The sequence below is a fragment of the Hylobates moloch genome, unplaced genomic scaffold (genome assembly GCF_009828535.3).
Source record: "Hylobates moloch isolate HMO894 unplaced genomic scaffold, HMol_V3 SCAFFOLD_1, whole genome shotgun sequence".
NCBI lineage: Eukaryota > Metazoa > Chordata > Mammalia > Primates > Hylobatidae > Hylobates > Hylobates moloch.
The window spans coordinates 129,253,960-129,277,598 of NW_026652276.1; the positions used below are offsets into that span (position 1 = coordinate 129,253,960).

The window sequence follows — 23,639 nt, forward strand, 5'->3', positions numbered from 1 at the left end:
AGTTTGAGACCAGCCTGGCCAACATGGTGAAACCCTGTCTCTACTGAAAATACAAACTTTAGCTAGGCATGATGGCACACGCCTATAATCCCAGCTACTCAGGAGGCTGAGACACGAGAATCGCTTGAACCCAGGAGGCGGAGGTTGCAGTGAGCTGAGAACATGCCTGGGCGACAGAGCGAGACACGCTGTCTCAAAAAAAAAAAAAAAAAAAAGCATAAATCAGAAAAATGCTAAACTGGTTTTTCATTAAAATTTAAAACTTTTGCTCTTAGAAATTACTGTTAGGGAAAGTGAGCCACAGACTGAGGAAAAAACGTTTGCAAAACATGTATTTGTATCTAGCATATACACAGAATTCTTACAACTTTAGTAAGACAACAACCTAATTCATGAAGAATGAACAAAACATTTTGAGACACTTAGCAAAAAATAGGAAGGGCAAACAAACATATGGCAGTATACTCAACATTACTTATCATTAGGGAATTACAAATAAAACCACAAAGAGATATCAACACACATCCACTAGAATGGCTAAAATCAAAGACTGACAAAAAAAAATAAAGTCTTATTGAGGAGGTGAGGCATCTAGAATCCCATACTCTACTGACTGGAATGCAAATGGCAAAGACATTTTGAAAAACACCATGGAACTGTAGGAAGTCAAGCATTCGCTTCCCATACAACACAGCAAACCCTCTCCTAACTTATTCAAGAGAAACAGAAACAAAAGACCTGTACTCAAATGTTCAGTAGCTTTGCTCATAACAGCCAAAAACTGGAAACAACTCAAATGCCTATCAACTGGGTGAACTGGATGTAATAAGTACTCACAAAGTGATGTCAGTTCTAAATATATTTTTAAAAATCACTTCTGAACGAGATTAACGAAGACTTCATAGATAAAAATAACACCTGAGGCTAGGTGCCGTAGCTCACACCTGTAATCCCAGCACTTTGGGAGGCTGAGGCAGGTGGATTACCTGAGGTGAGGAGTTCGAGACCAGCTGGCCAACATGGTGAAACCCTGTCTCTACTAAAAATACAAAAACAACTAGCCAGGCGTGGTAGTATGTGCCTGTAATCTGAACTACTCGGGAGGCTGAGACAGGGGAATCGCCTGAACCTGGGAGGTGGAGGTTGCAGTGAGCCGAGATCACACCACAGCACTCCAGCCACAGAGTGAGGCTCCATCTCAAAACAAACAAACAAACAAAAAACCACCTGAACTAAGGTTGAAGGAATGAGCAAGCCAGACTGGCCAACTGAAGGAAGGATACAAACTAAGATATAAGAAAATAGTAAACAGTCCAGTTTGTATTGTGATCAGGATATACAGTAAGAAGAGTAGTTTGGTTCAGTCTGTGTTGGGGGTCTTAAATGCCTCATTCAAGAATCTGCTTCAGTGGAATACTCAAACCCTCAAAAGATCCCAAATGGCCAAAGCTATGCTGAGCAAAAAGAACAAGGCTGGAGGTATCACACTACCTGACTTCAAAGTTTATTCCAAAGCTATGTTAATCAAAAGAGTATGGTACTGGCATAAAAACAGAGACATTAACTGAAGGAGCACAATAGAGAACTCAGAAACAAACCCATTCATAGTCAACTGATTTTTGGCAAAGTAGCCAAGAACATACAGTAAGAAAAGGACAGCCTCGGCCGGGCGCAGTGGCTCACGCTTGTAATCCCAGCACTTTGGGAGGCCGAGGCAGGCGGATCATGAGGTCAGGAGATCGAGACCACAATGAAACCCTGTCTCTACTAAAAATACAAAAAATTAGCCGGGCGTGGTGGTGGGCACCTGTAGTCCCAGCTACTCGGAGAGGCTGACGCAGGAGAATGGCGTGAACCCTGGAGGCGGAGCTTGCAGTGAGCCGAGATTGCGCCACTGCACTCCAGCCTGGGCGACAGAGCGAGACTCCGTCTCAAAAAAAAAAAGAAAAAAAAGAAAAAGAAAAGGACAGCCTCTTCAATAAATGGTGATGGGAGTGAGGCACAGTGGTGCATGTCTGTAGTTCCAGCTATTGGGGAGGCTAGGCGGGAGGATTGCTTGAACCTAGGAATTCCGAGACCAGCCTTGGCAACACAGCAAGACCCTGTGTCTTAAAAATAAAAATAAACAAGGGTGGGAAAACTGGATATCCACATAGAGAATAATGAAAATAGACTCTCATCTCACACCTCATACAGTAGAAAGGAGAAGAAAAGCTCCATGACATTAGTTTGGGCAAAGGTTTCATGGTTATAAACCCAAAAGTACAGAGAACAAAAGCAAAAATAAACAAAGGGCTGGAATCAAATTCAAAAGCCTCTGCAAAGCAAAGGAAACAATTAATGAAGTAAAGTGACAACCTGTGGATAAGGAGAAACTACCTACAAACCACACATCTGATAAAGGAATAATTCAAAATATATTAGGAACTCAAATCAACAGAAAGAAAATAAATAACCCAATTTCAAAAATGGGCAAAGGACCTAAACAGACATTCCTCAAAAGAGGGAATACAGTTGGTGTTTAGTGCTTGAATCCCAGCTACTTGGGAGGCTGAAGTGGGTGAGGTGGGAAGACTCCTTGAGCCCAGGAGTTTGATACCAGCCTGGGCAACATAGCAAGATCCCATCTCAATGTTTTTTTTTTTTTTTTTAAAAAGGACATACAAATGGCCAACAAATACATGAAAAAATGCTCATCATCATCAATAATCACCAAGGAAATGCAAACTAAAACTACTATAAGATACCACCTCCCACCTGCTAGAATGGCTAGCATCAAAAAAATGAAAGATAACAAGTGTTGGCGAGGATATAGAGAAAAGGAGACCCTTGTGCACTGCTGGTATGAATGTAAATTACTATAGCCATCATGGATAATGGTATGGAGGTTCCTCAAAAAAGTAAAAACAAGATTACCACATGATCCCACTTCTGGGTATATACCCAAAGGAACTGAAATCAGTATGCTTAGGAGATGTCTCCACTCCCATGTTCACTGCAGCATTATTCACAATAGCTCAGATATGAAAGCAACCTAGGTGTCCATCATTAGATGAACAGATTTTTTTTTTTAATGTGGTTCAGGTTTGTTTTTTGTTTTGTTTTATTTTGTTTTTGAGACAGGGTCTCTGTTGCACAGGCTGGAGTGCAGTGGTGCGGCGTGAACTCAGCTTACTGTAGTCTTTACCTCTAGGGCTCATGCGATTCTCCCAGTTCTGCCTCACAAGTAGCTGGAACTACAGGTACATGCCACCATGCTGGGCTAATCTTTCTGTATTTGTAGAGAAGAGATTTCACCACGTTGCCCAGACTAGTCTCAAACTCCTGAGCTCAAGCGATCTGCCTGCCTCAGGCTCCCAAAGTACTGGGATTATAGGTGTGCGCCACCACACTCGGCTCAGCTTTAAAAATGAAGTAAATTATGGTTCTCCCAGCATGCAGCTGGAGATCTGGGAACGGACAGACTGCCTCCTCAAGGGAGTCCCTGATCCCTGAGTAGCCTAACTGGCAGGCACCCGCCAGTAGGGGCAGACTGACACCTCACACGGCCGAATACTCCTCTGAGACAAAACTTCCAGAGGAACGATCAGGCAGCAACATTTGCTGTTGACCAATATCCACTGTTCTGCAACCTCCGCTGCTGATACTCAGGCAAACAGGGTCTGGAGTGGACCTCCAGCAAACTCCAATGGACCTGCAGCGGAGGGTCCTGACTGTTAGAAGGAAAACTAACAAACAGGAAGGACATCCACACCAAAAACCCATCTGTACATCACCATCATCAAAGACCAAAGGTAGATAAAACCACAAAGATGGGGAAAAAACAGAGCAGAAAAACTGAAAAATCTAAAAATCAAGAGTGCCTCTCCTCCTCCAAAGGAACGCAGCTCCTCACCAGCAACAGAACAAAGCTGGACGGAGAATGACTTTGACGAGTTGAGAGAAGAAGGCTTCATTCAGACAATCAAACTACTCCAAGCTAAAGGAGGAAATTCGAACCCATGGCAAAGAAGTTAAAAACCTTGCAAAAAAAATTAGATGAATGGCTAACTAGAATAACTAATGCACAGAAGTCCTTAAAGGAGCCTCCAAGAAATATGGGACCATGTGAAAAGACCAAATCTACGTCTGATTGGTGTACCTGAAAGTGACGGGGAGAATGGAACCAAGCTGGAAAACACTCTGCAGGATATTACCCAGGAGAACTTCCCCAGTCTAGCAAGGCAGGCCAACATTCAGATTCAGGAAATACAGAGAACGCCACAAAGATACTCCTCGAGAAGAGCTACTCCAAGACACATAATTGTCAGATTTACCAAAGTTGAAATGAAGGAAAAAATGTTAAGGGCAGCCAGAGAGAAAGGTCGGGTTACCCACAAAGGAAAGCCCATCAGACTAACAGCAGATCTCTCGGCAGAAATTCTACAAGCCAGAAGAGAGTGGGGGCCAATATTCAACATTCTTAAAGAAAAGAATTTTCAACCCAGAATTTCATATCCAGCTAAACTAAGCTTCATTAAGTGAAGGAGAAATAAAATCCTTTACAGACAAGCAAATGCTGAGAGATTTTGTCACCACCAGGCCTGCCCTACAAGAGCTCCTGAATGAAGAACTAAACATGGAAAGGAACAACCGGCACCAGCCACTGCAAAAACATACCAAATTGTAAAGACCATCAAGGCTAGAAAGAAACTGCATCAACTAACGAGCAAAATAACCAGGTAACATCATAATGACAGGATCAGATTCACACATAACAACATTAACCTTAAATGTAAATGGGCTAAATGCTCCAAAGACACAGACTGGCAAACTGGATAAAGAGTCAAGACCCATCAGTGTGCTGTATTCAGGAAACCCATCTCATGTGCAGAGACGCACATAGGCTCAAAATAAAGGGATGAAGGAAGATCTACTAAGCAAATGGAAAACAAAAAAAGGCAGGGGTTGCAAGCCTAGTCTCAGATAAAACAGACTTTAAACCAACAAAGATCAAAAGAGACAAAGAAGGCCATTACATAATGGTAAAGGGATCAATTCAACAAGAAGAGCTAACTATCCTAAATATATATGCACCCAACACAGGAGCACCCAGATTTATAAAGCAAGTCCTTAGAGAACTACAAAGAGAGACTCCCACACAGTAATAATGGGAGACTTTAAACCCCACTGACAACATTAGACAGATCAACGAGACAGAAAGTTAACAAGGATATCCAGAAATTGAACTCAGCTCTGCACCAAGCTAACCTAATAGACATCTACAGAACTCTCCACCCCAATCAACAGAATATACATTCTTTTCAGCACCACACCACACCTATTCCAAAACTGACCACATGCTTGGAAGTAAAGCACTCCTCAGCAAATGTAAAAGAACAGAAATTATAACAAACTGTCTCTCAGACCACAGTGCAATCAAACTAGAAATCAGGATTAAGAAACTCACTCAAAACCACTCAACTACATGGAAACTGAACAACCCTGCTGCTGAATGACTACTAGGTACATAATGAAATGAAGGCAGAAATAAAGATGTCCTTTGAAACCAACAAGAACAAAGACACAACATATCAGAATCTCTGGGACACATTCAAAGCAGTGTGTAGAGGAAAATTTACAGCACTGAATGCCCACAAAAGAAAGCAGGAAAGATCTAAAATTGACACCCTAGCATTACAATTAAAAGAACTAGAGAAGCAAGAGAAAACACATTCAAAAGCTAGCAGAAGGCAAGAAATAACTAAGATCAGAGCAGAACTGAAGGAAATAGAGACACAAAAATCCCTTCAAAAAATCAACGAATCCAGGAGCTGGTTTTTTGAAAAGATCAACAAAACTGATAGACCGCTAGCAAGACTAATAAAGAAGAAAAGAGAGAAGAATCAAATAGACGCAATAAAAAATGATAAAGGGATATCACCACCTATCCCACAGAAACACAAACTACCATCAGAGAATACTATAAACACCTCTACGCAAATAAACTAGAAAATCTAGAAGAAAGGGATAAATTCCTTGACACATACACCCTCCCAAGACTAAACCAGGAAGAAGTTGAATATGTGAATAAACCAATAACAGGCTCTGAAATTGAGGCAACAATTAATAGCTTACCAACCAAAAAAAGTCCAGGACCAGACGGATTCACAGCCAAATTCTATCAGAGGTACAAGGAGGAGCTGTTACCATTCCTTCTGAAACTATTCCAATCAATAGAAAAAGAGGGAATCCTCCCTAACACATTTTATGAGGCCAGCATCATCTTGATACCAAAGCCTGGCAGAGATACAACAAAAAAAAGAGAATTTTAGACCAATATCCCTGATGAACATCGATGCAAAAATCCTCAATAAAATACTGGCAAACCAAATCCAGCAGTACATCAAAAAGCTTATCCACCATGATCAAGTGGGCTTCATCCCTGGGATGCAAGGCTGGTTCAACATATGCAAATCAATAAATGTAATCCAGCATATAAACAGAACCAATGACAAAAACCATGATTATCTCAACAGATGCAGAAAAGGCCTTTGACAAAATTCAACAACGCTTCATGCTAAAAACTCTCAATAAATTAGGTATTGATGGGATGTATCTCAAAATAATAAGAGCTATCTATGATACACCCAGAGCCAATATCATACTGAATGGGCAAAAACTGGAAGCATTCCCTTTGAAAACAGGCACAAGACAGGGATGCCCTCTCTCACCACTCCTATTCAGCAGTGTTGGAAGTTCTGGCCAGGGCAATCAGGCAGGAGAAGGAAATAAAGGGTATTCAATTAGGAAAAGAGGAAATCAAATTGTCCCTGTTTGCAGATGACATGATTGTATATCTAGAAAACCCCATTGTCTCAGCCCAAAATCTCCTTAAGTGGATAGGCAACTTCAGCAAAGTCTCAGGATACAAAATCAATGTGCAAAAATCACAAGCATTCTTATACACCAATAATAGACAGAGAGCCAAATCACAATTGCTTCGAAGAGAGTAAAATACCCAGGAATCCAACTTACAATGGATGTGAAGGACCTCTTCAAGGAGAACTACAAACTACTGCTCAATGAAATAAAAGAGGATACAAACAAATGGAAGAACATTCCATGCTCATGGGTAGGAAGAATCAATATCATGAAAATGGCCATACTGCCCAAAGTAATTTATAGATTCAATGCCATCCCCATCAAGCTACCAATGACTTTCTTCACAGAATTGGAAAAAAACTACTTTAAACTTCATACGGAACCAAAAAAGAGCCCGCACTGCCAAGTCAATCCTAAGCCAAAAGAACAAAGCTGGAGGCATCACGCTACCTGACTTCAAACTATACTACAAGGCTACAATAACGAAAACAGCATGGTACTGGTACCAAAACAGAGAATAGACCAATGGAACAGAACAGAGCCCTCAGAAATAATGCCACATATCTACAACCACCTGATCTTTGACAAACCTGACAAAAACAAGCAATGGGCAAAGGATTCCCTATTTAATAAATGGTGCTGGGAAAACTGGCTAGCCATATGTAGAAAGCTGAAACTGGATCCCTTCCTTACACCTTGTACAAAAATTAATTCAAGATGGATTAAAGACTTAAATGTTAGACCTAAAAGCCTAGAAGAAAACCTAGGCAATACCATTCAGGACACAGGCATGGGCAAGGACTTCATGTCTAAAACACCAAAAGCAATGGCAACAAAAGTCAAAATTGACAAATGGGATCTAATTAAACTAAAGAGCTTCTGCACAGCAAAAGAAACTACCATCAGAGTGAACAGGCAACCTACTGAATAGGAGAAAATTTTTGCAATCTACTCAAGTGACAAAGGGCTAATATCCAGAATCTACAATGAACTTAAACAAATTTACAAGAAAAAAACAAACAACCCCATCAAAAAGTGGGCGAAGGATATGAACAGACACTTCTCAAAAGAAGACATTTATGCAGCCAACGGACACATGAAAAAATGCTCATCATCACTGGCCATCAGAGAAATGCAAATCAAAACCACAATGAGATACCATCTCACACCAGTTAGAATGGCGATTATTAAAGAGTCAGGAAACAACAGGTGCTGGAGAGGATGTGCAGAAATAGGAACACTTTCACACTGTTGGTGGTACTGTAAACTAGTTCAACCATTGTGGAAGTCAGCGTGGCGATTCCTCAGGGATCTAGAACTAGAAATACCATTTGACCCAGCCATCCCATTACTGGGTATATACCCAAAGGATTATAAATCATGCTGCTATAAAGACACATGCACACGTATGTTTACTGCGGCACTATTCACAATACCAAAGCCTTGGAACCAACCCAAATGTCCAACAATGATAGACTGGATTAAGAAAATGTGGCACATACACACCATGGAATACTATGCAGCCATAAAAAATGATGAGTTCATGTCCTTTGTAGGGACACGGATGAAGCTGGATACCATCATTCTCAGCAAACTATTGCAAGGACAAAAAACCAAACACCACATGTTCTCACTCATAGGTGGAAATTGAACAATGAGAACACATGGACACAGGAAGGGGAACATCACATACCGGGGCCTGTTGTGGGGTGAGGGGAGGGGAGAGAGATAGCATTAGGAGATATACCTTACGTTAAATGACGAGTTAACGGGTGCAGCACACCAACATGGCACATGTATACATATGTAACCTGCACGTTGTGCACATGTACCCTAAAACTTAAAGTATAATAAAAAAAAAAAAAAGAGAGAGAGAGAAAAAAGAAGTAAATTATGTCATTTGTGACAGGAAGATAAATACTGAATGATCTCACTTATACATGGAATCTAGAAAATTCGAACTCATAGACTCAGGGAGTAGAATGGTGGTTACCAGGGTCTAGGGGAGAGGAGTGTATAGGGAAAGGGAGATGTTGATCAAAAGACACAAAGTTTCAGGTAGACAGAAGGAATAAATTTTAGTCATCTATTGGGCAGAATGGTGACTACAATAATGCACTGCATATTCCGATATTGACAAAAGAGTAGTTTTTTTGTTTGAGACGGAGTCTTGCTTTGTGCCCAGGCTGGAGTGTCGTGGCAAGATCTTGGCTTACTGCAACCTCTGCCTCCCAGGTTCGAGCAATTCCACTGCCTCAGCCTCCCGAGTAGTTGGGGTCTACAGGCGCACGCCACCATGCTTGGCTATGTTTTGTATTTTTAGTAGAGAAGGGGTTTCGCCATGTTGGCCAGGCTGGTCTTGAACTTCTGACCTCAAGTAATCCATCCACCTTGGCCTCCCAAACTGCTGCGATTACAGGCGTGAGCCACTGTGCCCAGCCAAAGAGTAGAGTTAAAATGTTTTCTTCAATGGCTGTTTGGAGCTGTGTTAAAAAAAATATATTTTAAAAATGTTTTCACCACCAAAATAGATATGTGATGTGACGTATTTCTTAATTATCTTGATTGAAGCCCTCCACAGGTAAACACCAAAACATCACACACACAAATATATACAATTATTTGTCAATAAAAAATAAATTGGCCGGGTGCGGTGGCTCACGCCTGTAATCCCAGCACTTTGACAGGCCAAGGTGGGCAGATCACCTGAGGTCAGGAGTTCGAGACCAGCCTGGCCAACATGGCAAAATCCCATCTCTACTAAAAGTACAAAAATTAGCCAGGCATGGTGGCGGGCGCCTGTAATTCCAGCTACTCAGGAGGCTAAAGCCGAAGAACAGCTTGAACCCAGGAGGCGTAGGTTGCAGTGAGCCGAGATCACGCCACTGCACTACAGCCTGGGCGACAACAGTGAGACTCCATCTCAAAAAAATAAAGAAATAAATTTAAAAAGTATCTGATGGCCAGACACGGTGGCTCATGCCTGTAATTCCAGCACTTTGAGAGACCGAGGCAGGCAGATCACGAGGTCAGGAGATTGAGACCATCCTGGCTAAAACGACGAAACCCCGTCTCTACTAAAAACACAAAAAAAATTAGCCAGGCGTGGTGATGGGCGCCTGCAGTCCCAGCTACTCGCGAGGCTGAGGCAGGAGAATGGTGTGAACCTGGGAGGCGGAGCTTGCAGTGAGCCGAGATCATGCCACTGCATGCCACTGCACTCCAGCCTGAGTGACACAGCGAGACTCCATCTCAAAAAAAAAAAAAAAAAAAAGTATTTGATTCTGTATCTTATAGAAAAAAATGATCAAATGAAAGTGGTACTTTAAATCTGAATGCAGAGAACAGGAGGGGCTCGAAGAGAAATCTAAAAGCAAGCAGAACTAACAACAAAGCATTCCAACATAAATGTGTGGACCAAAAGACCACTGGAAAAAAAAAAGAGAAAATTTTACAGAACAAGAAGTTCATTACAACTATGGAGGGAGAAAAGATAAGTACTACTACAGTTTGACACTAGGTACCTGGGAGAAACTACTACCACTTAAAACACACGTGTGCACACACACACACAGAGACAAATCAAAAACCTAGTCCTAAAACAAAACGTTACATAAAGAAGATTAAAAGACAAAAGACAAGCTCACAAAAAGTACTTGCTAATGCCGCAAAAAAAAAAAAAAAAAAAAAAAGTAGCCGTAACACACAAGCAGCTCTTGCAAGTTAATTAAAAAAAAAAAAAGAATCAAGAAATTAGAACATCTGGCCAGGAGCAGTGGCTCACACCTGTAATCCCCGCACTTTGAAAGGCCAAGGCAGGCAGATTGCTTGAGCTCAGGAGTTCGAGACCAGCCTTGGCAACATGGTGAAACCCTGTCATGGTGGCATGCATCTGTGATCCCAGTTACTCGGGAGGCTGAGGTGAGAGATCACTTGAGCTGGGAGGTGGCAGTTGCAGTGAGCAGATGGTGCCACTGCACTCCGGCCCGGGCGACAGAGTGAGACCCAGTCTCAATTAAAAAAAAAAAAAAGAAAAAGGCCAGGCACGGTGGCTCACGCCTGTAATCCCAGCACTCTGGGAGGCCGAGGCGGGTGGATCACCTGAGGTTGGGAGTTCGAGTCTAGCCTGACCAACATGGAAAAACCTCGTCTCTACTAAAAATACAAAATTAGCTGGGCATGGTGGTGCATGCCTGTACTCCCAGCTACTCGGGAGGCTGAGGAAGGAGAATCGCTTGAACCCAGGAGGCAGAGGTTGCGGTAAGCGGAGATCGCGCCATTGCACTCCAGCCTGGGCAACAAGAGCAAAAAAAAAAAAAAAGAAAGAAAGAAAAAAGAAAAGAAAGAAAGAAATTAAAATATATCCAGTAAACAGATGAAAATATATTAAACCTTATTAAATATCAAAGAAATGTAAATGAAACAATAATGGTGCCAGGCACCAATAGTGGCTCACAACTGTAATCCCAGCACTTTGGAAGGCCAAGGTGGGCAGATTATTTGAGGTCAGGAGTTCAAGATCAGCCTGGCCAACATGGCAAAACCCCATCTCTACTAAAAATACAAAACAACAACAAAAAAAACCAATAATGGAATATGTGACAACTCCAAGTGTTGGTGAGACCGAGGAAATGGGTAATTCCACACTGTTGGGAAATGTAAATTTGTAAAAGCCTTCTGAAAGGCATTTTGAAAGTGTATCAATGTTACAAATGTATATACCACTTTTGCCTCAACAATTTTACCCCCGGGAAATTCAATCTAAAGAAGATAATGGAACAAATACACAAAAAACGTATTTGCTTTAGATATACACACATAGCAAAAACTAAAAAAAAAAAAACTAAGAATTTTTCAGTGGATTCAGCCATACAATTTATGCTATATCCATACAACAGAATACCAGGAGCTACTAATAAAAATGATATGCTCTACTATGGAGTACAGGCTACAAGACAGCATTGTTACACGTTCCCACTTATGTAAAAATCATACATCCCTGTGCATATATGCATTTAAAAGTCTAGAAGAATATTTATCAAAATGTCATGAGTGATCATCTCATCAGGTAGCTGGACCTAAGGGGCCTTTTAATCTCTTATACTTTTCTATACTAACTGAAAATTTCTACCATTAACCTCTATTATGTTTGCAAACAGGTGAAAAATACTAAAGAGCAGTATCAGAAAAAAAATGACTCTAAGAAAGCTGAAGTAATTTGATGTTAGGTAAATTGAGTTTGGAATGCCAATAAAATATCCCAGTGAAAGTGCCCCCATGCAACTGAAAATGCAAACAGAAAAGCGAGGAGGCGTGTAGATCATTTACCATTTTTGGTTCCTCTCACTAACCTTCTCATTTCCATTTTATTTACATTCCAGTTTTACCTATATTTATCCTCTAACGTACATCAATTTTATTTTCCAAATACATAAAAAACACTAGGTTCTTCCGCAATTTAAATGTGCAGGAATTCAAGGAACAAAATCACTGCAAACAAGTAATGCTTCTGATTTTAGCTTGGTACTTTTGCTTCCAACACCCACTTCAAAGCTTATAAATTTATAGAAAACAAAGCCAACCAAAACCAAAATAACAATAACAAAATGATATTCACACAAAAAAAGTCCAAAATAAAGGAAAAAAATAAGTATCTTATATGTGAATATTAAGCAACATTCACTTTCAACTGGTTTTTCAAAAATAGCTACAATTTTTCAGAGTCGGGCAATAAGTTTGACATGTCTGCTCAGAAAATTTTCACTTTAAAGATTAATTCAAACTCACCAAGAATTTGTCTTGATCAGCACAACAGAGGGCAAATATAAACACTAGGTCTGAATTTATTCCATTCACACTAAAGTGACTCCCAGCATCCTCTACTCATTCTAATAAAGTAGAAGCTAGAAGGAGGTTCTTAAATTCCCTCCTTATAAATCGAAACAATTACCTGCCCTATCCTAGAGTATGAGAGTATATGTAAACTAAAATACCAAGCAAGTTTACAGATATAACTGGCATCTGTGCAGACTGGTTTGCACTAATCTGTAGAGAAAAAATGTATTTAAATTAAACCACCAATAAATAAGCTCTGTAATTTGTCCTCTAGGAGCTTATAATCTAGTAGGGAAAACACAAAGGTAGCCAGCAAACTAAGCAGATATTAAACAGAATTTTTTAAAGCTCTATAACAAAGATAAAGTGCTGTGGGGGCACAGGAAAAAAAATTAACTTTTATCTAGATGAATGGAAAAAGGTCTCAAGATAGTGGGATTTAAGGCTGGACGCAGTGGCTCATGCCTGTAATCCCAACATTTTGGGAGGCAAGGACAGAGGATTGTTCGACCCCAGGAGACCAGCCTGAGCAACATAGTGAGGACACCATCTCTACCAAAACACACATACACACGCACACACACATACACACATACACACACACAAAAGATAATGGGATTTTTAAGCTGAGTTTTAAATGCAAAGCTGGAGATGAAGAGCAAAAGAGAGTTTGGAGTGTCTCTTATCATTTACGCTAAGAGAACAGCAAGTATAAAAATAGAAATAAAAATGTCTCTGAAAACAGAACTGTGATAGAATGGAGCCAGATCATAAAAGGCATTAACTGATGAAGCATTAGGAAGTTTAGACTTGGCCATGCACAGTTGCTCATGCCTGTAATCCCAACACTTTGGGAGGCCCAGGTGGGAGGATTGTCTGAGGCCAGGAGTTCAAGACAAGTCAGAGCAACATGGTAAAACCCATCGCTACAAAAAATACAAAAATTAGCCAGGCAATGGTGGCATGCACCTGTAATCCCAGCTACTCGGGAGGCCGAAGCAGGAGGATCCTCTGGGCCCAGGAGTTCGAAGCTGCTGTGAGCCATGATCACATCACTGCACTCCAGGCTGGGCAACTGAGATAGACAAGATCCCTAAAAAAAACAGTTTAGGTTTATTCTAATAATAATTCTAATATAATGAGAGTGACATGGGCTAAACAAAGATATTAAGAAAACTCTCCTGATAAAGAATAAACTGAGAAGAATGGATGAAATGAGAAGAATGTTAACAGTAAGAGGAAGTCTAGCTAATTAACCTGAAAGGGTGATAGAAATGGAAAGGAAGAAATAAATATTAGCGTTAGCGGAAAAGAAATGTGATAAGGACTGAGTAGATGTAAATGTCAGGTAAAGTTTGGTCAGAGAAGGAGCAAAACCCAAGGCCATCACTTTGAGAATGAAAATAATGATTATAGCTTTGGAAATTTAAAACAGTTAACCTAAACTTCCATTCCCTTCTGAGAGTTTCTGCATTTGTTCTAGTATCCTATTTTTCGACACTTTTTAAAAGCATTTTAAGAATTCCATTCACCTATGGATTTTCATGACTTATTTCCATTAAGTATATATTAAATCAGTGGCATATTTTTTGAGTTTTTTTTTTTCATTACGGAGTATCTTCATTTCATATACTTTTGAACTATAGTTTTCAGGACAAAACACTAAATAATCCATAACAGAGGTACCACATATAATAATAATTTTACTTATTTATATTTAGAGTCCGCCCATCTTTTTCAGATTCTTAGGTTCTTGTTATTATTCCATAATGAATGCTTCTGTGCTTCCTGGTGGAATGGAACTTCCATAGGTTTAGAGAAAGAACAAAACATACATAATAATTTCTTGCACGGATTTTAATCTGACATCAGTAACTTCAGATCAAAATAATTCTGGAAAACTATCACCAATAACTAAGAGTAATTAATGTCTTCAAGAAATGTTTTTAGCCAATCTTTGTAAAGAAAAAGTAGAAAAAACATCCACAAGATTTAAACCCAATTGTTCATAAAAACTACAAATAAACACCAATAAGCTGAAAGAATCTTTAGAAGATTCGTCTTTCAAAATCTTCAAAATGCTGAAAAAATGGCCAAGGAACAGAAATTATCACATAAAGACCCAAGCAGAAGCTGATTTTTCACCAAAACAGGTCATTATGTGAGTTGGCCAGCGCCCCTGAATGCCAACTGAAGTTCAATAAAGCATATGCTTTAAGTGGTAAGTGGCCCATGTTCTTTAATGACTAGACTGCTGTTAGAATTCTTCATATTGTAACCAAAATCCACCTTCATATTGTAACCAAAATCCATGCTCTTTAATATTAAGAGCATGTACTTTCAAATCAGCCTAAGGTTTGAATCCAAGCTGACCCTGGAACAAATCACTTAACTTTTTGGAGCCCCCGTTTCCCAATCCATCAATGGGAATGCTTCCAACTATCACATGGATTTTGGTGGTCAATATATGTTAAATATTTATCAATGCCTGGCACACAGTAGAACACTACAAACAGTACCCTCCCCTCTTTTCAGTACACCCTCACATTTATTATAGGGCCAAACAGCAAGATTACGTGAGCTTCCACACCCCAACAGTCAAACAGTAAAGAAAATATGGCAAACAGATTATACGGGGAAAAAGTAAAGGTAAGAGGGAACTGATGAAAAGAAATGCATGAGCTGAGGACTGAAGATTCAAATGAAGACAAAGAACAAGTTGTGAAATAGAAGTCACTAAAATGAAAAGGATTTATTTATCTGACATCAAAAAAAGCTTCCGGCTGGGTGCTGTGGCTCACACCTGTAATCCCTGGACTTTGGGAGGCTGATGCAGGTGGATCATTTGAGCTCGGGAGTTTGACACCAGCCTGGGCAACATGGTGAAACCCTATCTCTATTTTCAGCTTATTTAAAATTGTTTTTCATCTTCATACCACGATTGCAATACTATTTTGAATGTGTATGCATTTCCTTAAAAATATCTACAATGACAAGTCATTAATATGTAAGTTCTGCATAGGCTGGGGAAAGATTACACTGTTTCTTACAGCATTACACATGGTCTGTATTAAATATTTTGAATGAAGTTTGTAATACAGGCCTACATTAATATTTTTTATGTTCAGTAAACTCCAGCATCCCTTCATTTACCTATTCAACATTTATTAAGAGTGTACTTGTGCCGGATACAGTGCTGAGCACTGGAAATACAATGGTGGACAAGACAGGCCAGTTGCCTTCATGGAACTCACAGCAGTCCATTCATTAAAGAACATGGGCCACTTACCACAAGTAATAAATTCTGAAAATAAATAAAACTTTTTCCATTAATTTGTACAAGTGAGTTCAATTAACTGTTTCTAAAAAGTAACAATACACTTATTATATTTTAAAATCTTAAGATTTTTCCAATCAGCTATTTTAGCTATTAATTCTGGGTCCCATGTTTTAAGCTGGACATTTGACAAACTAGATATAACGTGAAAAATCTGAAAACCGTATGAGTTTTTTAGCCTAGAAGACTCAAATCATGACAGCTATCTTCATATTTTAAAGGGTTAGCATACACGTGTGCTCTGTACCATTCCAAAGGGTTAAACTTGGAGCAATGGTTCGAATTGGCATGAAGGTGGATTTTGGTTACAATATGAAGAATTCTAACAATTTGGGATATTGAATAATTCAACCACCTTAAATATTTCTGTAAGGCTGCATGCTTTAAAAAGATAAATTTTCACTTAATCCTTGAAATAATCTAGAAAAACAAGTGTTTCCCTGTTACAGTTTAGGAAACTGAGTCTTCAAGGATCTTGCTAAAAAACTCAAGTCCCAAATCTAGTGGAACAGGTTGCCTCAAACTAATGTGTTTCCCACCTCTAGATGTATTTCAGGCACATACCAAATGGCCATCTGTCAGAAATGTTAGCCAAGATACCCTAAAGTTCCTTCCAAATTCAACCCTTTAGAAATACTGGTGGTCAATGTAAACACCACGAAAAGACTCTGTGTTGAACGGTCCTCCAGAATGCAAGCTCCATGAGGACAAGTAACTTTTTCTTTCCTGATACATCCCAGTACCTAAAACAGTATATGGCATACAATACAGGGTCAAAAAATACTTGCTAAATATGAATAGTCCTAGTCATACATACCACGATTATATGTTTCATATATATATATAAAATACATACCACTATTATACAATAAAGGACCTCGCTGAAGTATCCAGCAACTAAAAAGCCTGGTAAGTACAAAATCCATTCTTAAAATTGCATCAAGCACTTTAAATTGTTCAAGTGCTGAAACTTAAACCAACCAGTTTGCAAAACAAATTCAATGGCAAAAACTGCAAACCCTTTGGCAAAGCATTATAGTTAAAAGGAAAATACAAAGTCTTACAAGATACAAAGGCTAATTTTGATGAATGAGTTTTTCAATTCTTCACTAAGGTATCAACTAACATTTTAAGTATGCTTCAACACTCTTTAAGAGTGAAGCAATTTATACAACTCTTGGCTTAAAGACAAACACGCTCAGATCTCTAAAAACATCACACCTTTACATTTATTATGGTAATACTTCAAAAAGGTCTGCTAATTTTGCAGATGCATATTCGTATTATGTTGAGATTCCACATAACCCATACTTAGAGGTACTGTACATCTACTTGCCATTACTGAAACCCAATAGGAAAAACTGATACAAATGTCATTTTGCAATACTCTACACTATAAGGCCTGGAATGTCCAAACATCTCAAGGAATATAAGAACCCATAAAATACTCGAAAATTGTTTTTAATGCACTTTGCTTAGTGGATAAGTATATTTTAAGGCACACTTTTTAAAAAGAATATTATATAACAAAAAAGGCAAGAAAGCTACATAAAAGTTTTACTCCAATTTCATTAAATTAAATTACACCTTTGAAAGATTTCTGGACAAAGATCCCGATATTTAAAGGTCTAGTTATATTGTGTTTTTATCCCTCGGGCATATATCTAAGAAAAAAAGTCGACTTGGCTTGCAAAGTGAGCAGTTACAGGCTTATAATAAGAATGTACTCAGCCATTCACTTGGTTACACTAGGTTACACCACCCAGATTTATAATGTTATTAGCAACTGGGTGTCATCACAAACCAACAAAGAAACCACAATCTTGTCATTTTTTCTACTTTCTATAATTATGACTTTGAAAGATCAGGTAAAAACTATCCCACACAAGAATATCACTAAATAGATACCTTCTTTATCTTCAGTATTCAGAACTACCGGCTTCCACCTAAGCTTTTTTAACCTACTAAAAGAATAAACTTTACAGAAAGGCTACTTCTCCCATTTCTGTAATAATCATAAGAAACATCTGCAATCCACATCTAACTCTGACATCAGTACCTGATTCTTATTCCCCTGTACAATACTAGACCCTAAGTCGCAGTCCATTCCTAAATTCCCAACAATGAAACCTCTTCACAGAACTTTCAAAATTGAGACGACTTAAACCACCTCTAGGTTTACCCAAATTGTACCAGAAAAGCAAAGAGCAATTGAGAGAAACCTGTTAACACATTAATGCAACAAGTCTGAAACTTTGAATTCTTCCTTAGAAATCTTCCCTGCCACAGCTAGGAGAAAAGTTCCGTTCGCCCAGTTGCTTTGTCCCTTCGACCCCCTAAAAAAGTGTCACGCGCGCGAAAATGCCTATCCTTCCTGGGAGGCTCAGGCGGTGTTGTCTCGTCTCGGTGGTGGACCTGAGTCGTTCTGAGGACCCAGGCACCACTTTCCCTGCCTCCTGGGGATCTGGCCAGCGTAGCCAAAGCACACACGGGCAGAACGGCGGGACTCACCTTAGCACAGGGCTGTAGGGACTGCGAGAGCGGCGCCAGCTGCTGCTGCTGTAGGGACTAGGGGACACGTCGCCGCCCCGCTCGTAGGAGCTGTGGCGGCTGTAGCTGGGGGAGCGGCGGCGGCTGTAGGGGCTCGGGGAGCGCGGCAGCCGCCGAGAATAGGGGCTGCTGCCACCTCCTGCCGGGCTGGGGGACTTGCGGCTCCTCAGGCTCTGAGAGGCCCTGTGGGACACCGGGCTGTCGTCCCGGCCTCCCAGCGGGCTGAGGGACCGCCGCCGCCTGTAGGCCTTGGGTTCAGTCTTGTCCTCCCGGTAGGCCTTGGGCGGTTCCTTGTAGGCCGAAGGCGGCTCCTTGGACGACTTAGTCCGGCTGCGGTGGGCCTTCGAGTCCCGGTCCTTGCGGCTGCTACTGCTGCTGGACGTGGCCGAGGCGCTTTTCCGGCGGCCGCCGCTGCTGCTGCTGCTGCCGCTCTTCGCGACCTCGGCCCGCTCCTCGCCGCTGTGGCTGTGGCGGCTGCGGGACTTGGAGGCCTCGCTGCCACCGCGCTGCCCATCCCGCCGCCGGTGCTCGCGGTGGCGCTCCTTGCTGCGGCCACTGCTGCTGCGGCGGTCCCGGCGGGGCCTGCGCTCCGACCCCTCCCCGCGCCGCTGGGTGCCGGAGGAGGAGGCCGGACTCCCGCCGCTGCCCCCCGTTCCCCCGGCAGCCGTCGCCGCCGTTGCCGCGCTGGCCCCCCCCAGCAGCAGCCCCTGCTCGGACTGGGAGCTCACATCCTCGTATTCCACCAGCGGGGTCACACCCCCGCCGCTACTAGCACCGCCACCGCCGTCCTGCTGCGGCTGGGGCAGCGAGAAGACCCGACGCTTCTCCGCCTCCTGCCCGGCGCGGGGCCCGCGGCGCCGCTTCTGCCGCCCTCCTGCGCGCCTCTTGCCTCTCGCCAGCCGCTTGACCTCCAGAGGGGGGCCCGGGCTGAAGCAAGAGGAGGAGGCCGCGGCGGCGGCGGCTGCGGCGGCGGCCGTGCCGGGAGCAGCCAGGAAGAGCAGAGGCGGCGGGGGCGGCGGCGGTTGCAGGAGCTGCGGCTGCAGGAGCGGCAACAGCAGCGGCGGCTGCTGAGGGGACAGGAATCGCCTCCGCTTGCGGCGTTCCTCCAACTTCTTCTCTGCCCAGCTCAGGCCCCCGCCTCCCCCCAGCGCCGTGTCCGAGCTGCTCGGCATCGCCTAGAGCCAGCCGCAGAGCGCGGCGCGGGTGCGGCCTCCTCCCGGGTCAGATCCTGGCCATCTCCCCCGCCGGAAACGGGAGCGGCGGCGGAGGGACACCGAGTACCAGGGCCGGCCGGGAAACGCGCCACGATAATCCGGGTTGGGACTCGGGTCCCTGGGTTCCAGGTGACAGTGGGGTACGCAGCAGCCTCCGGGCCTCAGGGAAGCAGGAATCCAGGCAGCGGAGCTCCCGATCGCGCTCGTCGTCCTATCCTCGGCAGCCAAAACACCAGATGCGCCGGGCGCTGACCTGCGGGGGAGTCCCGAGTCCTCCAAGTGCCCCCGGGGGTGAGGGAGCGGCCTTGGCCGCGCTCTCGGCTCGGGCAGCGCAACGCGGAAGTACCACCTTCGTCGCCGCTTCACTCCATCGCGCCCTGACGTTGGGTGCGAGTTCAGGGGAAGGGATGGGCGAGACAACAACACGCCTCCGCCGCCTCCTCCTCGGCGTCGACGTCGTCCTCCTGTGGTGGCGGCGACACACCGCAGGCGCCTCGGAAGTGGCCTGGGCCTGACAACAACTCCCGGCCTAGGGCCTCGCGCACTCTGCGGCCCGCGGGGCTGGGCAGCGGGGCGGGGCGAGGCGGGGGCGACCGGGCTGCGGCTCTTGGTTGGGGCAGCGACAGTGCGGGGCTGGGCGGGGGGCTATTTCCGGGGAGATAAGGGCGGGGGCGTTTCTGAGTCTGTGGCGGTAGGTACGGGCCCTGACTTTCTTCTTCTTTCGCCGCCGCCGCCGCCGCGAGCAGAGGTGGCGGAGCTACCCTTTTCCTCCGCTCCCCCCCTCCACGAGGAGGCTCCTGGTGTGCGCGGCCGGCCCCAGCTCGCTCCTCCCCTTCCCTCTCCGCTCCTCGTCAGGAGGAGGGAGAGCAACGGGACTTGCTGGTTGGACCCTAACCTCCACAACCCCTCCTTCTCGCCTCGCTCTTTCGGCTTTTCCCCTCAGCCCTGACGTACGACCGGGAACGCGCCCGCAATTCACGCTCAGAGAAAGCCGAAGATGAGAGGTCGCCAGGGCAAGAGAGGCGGGAACAAAGTTGCCGCGCACGGGCGTGCTCGCTCCCGCCAGGTGCCGGCGGGCCGCACCGGAAGTGGCATGATGTAGAAACCGCTCGGCTTCCGGCGAGGGTGGGACTCGGTGTGAAGAAGGGTTAAAGAAAGGAGAGGATTCGTGCGCCGCCCACTGGTGTTGCTCGAGACTCTCCCCGTGGTGGCGCGTCCGTCGTGCCTGTTGCTTGCGTCCAGCGCTCAGTGCCGGTTCCGGCCGTCTGCAGACGCCGCACTGCCTGCCTGTTGAGCGAAAGGTCACAGTGAGAACAAGTGTCTCTGGAGACTGCGAGAGAAATAATGCTGTTGGTGGCCTTCTGGAGTAGGCAGTCACCCCGTCGTGTACCTTCAGTCAAGCCCTGGGAGTGGAACAGCTGCGAAAGGAGAGAAGAAACCCCGCAAAACAGGGTGGAGATGGCGTTGGTTTAACTTGTTTCACGTACGCCAAAGTTCGAGGCCCCATCTTTTTTTTTTTTTTTTTTTTGAGACCGAGTTTCGCTCTCGTTGCCCAGGCTGGAGTGCAATGGTGCGGTCTCGGCTTACCGCAACTTCCGCGAGGCCCCTTCTTATCCTAAAAAAACACACTTGGGAATCACAGCTCAAGCTTCGGTAACACTATTTACTTTTAAATAAAAATTTTTTAAGCTTTAAATCAATACAGGGAATAAGTGGAATGTTAAAAGGAACTACTGAAAATTCCAAATTCTCAGGAGCCTTGAAATCAAAACATCTTGTGCGAATGAGGACTGCCCTCTTAGTACTTCACCCACTTTCACCTTCATATCTAAACCTTTGGGGTTGCCAAACATAGCCATATAGTGACCTCACATCACATTTCTTGCCTTAGAATTGCCCTTCAGTTACAGACTGAGCACTCGGGATAATTAGATTAAAATGTAAATGGCTTATTGGCTTTTACAATGGTTGGAAACGCAAGCTAACCCTGCGCGGTGGCACACACCTGTAGTCCCAGCTACTCGGGAGGCTGAGGCAGGAGGATCTCGAGCGCAAGAGTTCGAGGCTGGAGTGAGCCATGACCGTGCCACAGCACCCCAGCCTGGCCAATTGGCAGGGCGAGGCCCTGCCTCTAATAAAGGAAAAAGCTAAGCCGTCTGTTCAATGACTACATGTAGTAACCCCTTTGAAAATTTATTTGTTCAGATAATCAGTTGGTTTAGTTCTTAAACACTTGGTATCCATCCATCATTAATACTTTAGTGTAAATTATTTTAATCAGTTTGACATCACAGTATCACAGATTGGCCTGATTTAAGCTAAGATCAGACTTCACTGACCAAGTACAAAGGATGTTGGTTTGCTGAAAGATAAAGGAGGAGGCAAAGGAATAGGTAGTCTTAAAGTCAGAGCATTTCCCAGGAGGGCAGGCCTTGGGTGGGTAACACCATGGGATGGGCATTGGGAAACGGAATAGAAAAATAGGGGGCAGGGTTCCTGAAACAAATTTCTCGTTGACAGTGTTGTTGGGTGAAGATCCTGTAGCCAGCCTCCTACCAAAGACTGTTTAGCAAGTGGCTTTTTCAGAAACATGTAGGATCAACTTGTTCCATCATCCTACGTTAAATAGACTGGAATAACAGAACAAAGAGAGCAAATAAGAGGTTTAGCTTGCAGCTCCCCTCATGTACAACCAGTTCCACTTATGAATGTCATCTTCTATCAAGTTTTCAAAGAAAACTTGATCCATAGTAAATGGATAATTCCCATGTGTAAGTGTATTAAATGGAGAAGAAGGGAAAAAAAAAAAGGTAAATGGACAGTTCCCAATCCAGGCTGCAAACAAAAAACATGTACTAAAATATTTTTACTGTGGTTCTACCACCCACATGTTTCCTCAAAGATTTTACCTTTGGTGGGGGAGGTTGAATGAACATTTTGAGCTCTCCAAAGATACCTGCCCACGTGGTTGGAAACACTAATAACTAATAGGATTCAAACTCAAAAAAATGGGAAGGATCTTTGAATTAGAAGCCGTCTGTGTCTATAAGCCTGTCTGCTTGCCTGAATACTAAAGAGATTTGAAATTCTCATTTGAGACTATATTTTTGTTTATTACTGCTTGTGTGTGGGGGGGGGTGGGGAGTTCGTGTTTTGTTTTGTTTTTGTTTTTGTTTTTTGAGACAGAGTTTTGCTCTTGTCGCCTAGGCCGGAGTGCAGCGGTGCAATCTTGGCTCACTGCAACCTCCGCCCCCGAGGTTCAAGCGATTCTCCTGCCTCAGCCTCCAGAGTAGCTGGGATTACAGTCGCCCGCCAGCATGCCGAGCTAATTTTTTTTGTATTTTTAGTAGAAACGGGGTTTCGTCATGTTGGGCAGGCTGGTCTCAAACTCCTGACCTCAGGTGATCCGCCCGCCTCGGCCTCCCAAAGTGCTGGGATGACAGGCGTGAGCCACTGCGCCAGGCCCCAGACTCATCTTTTATGCAGTTCAGAGGCCCACAGTGTTGGCACTTTTTTTCAGAAGTGCAATATTGTTTCTATGTGTTGGGGAGTGGGAATTCTTGCTGGTTCAGTAAAGCTGAGGGATGCGTGTTTATAAAACAGTAATGGTGGGGTAAACTTCTACCTGTCTTCCTACATGGATTTTCCCTTGATTACCTAAGTAACAGTATTCTGGGCTTGATGGGGGTAAGTGTGCCTAGCTAAAAACTACATCTCCCAGTATTCCTTGCAGATAAGACGTGATCATTGGCTCCTGCCAATGAAGTGAAGTGGAAGTTGTTGGGCGAAGCTTCTGGAAATGATTCTTAAAGAATGGAAGGTCAGGGCCGGGCGCGTTG

The 23,639-nt window shown here is 43.5% G+C and overlaps 1 protein-coding gene across 4 annotated transcripts in view; it reads right to left on the reverse strand.

Annotated features, from left to right (window-relative positions):
- CDK13 (cyclin dependent kinase 13) overlaps positions 1 to 19,761 on the reverse strand; it is a 146,936-nt gene extending 127,175 nt beyond the window's left edge. For all 4 annotated transcript variants that reach the window (XM_032758272.2, XM_032758270.2, XM_032758271.2 and 1 more), the window contains exon 1: positions 18,548 to 19,761. In XM_032758272.2, the coding sequence (XP_032614163.1) occupies positions 18,548 to 19,758 (1,211 nt within the window). In that variant the 5' untranslated portion in view covers positions 19,759 to 19,761. The remainder of the gene's footprint in view (positions 1 to 18,547) is intronic.
- Positions 19,762 to 23,639: the final 3,878 nt, after the last annotated feature.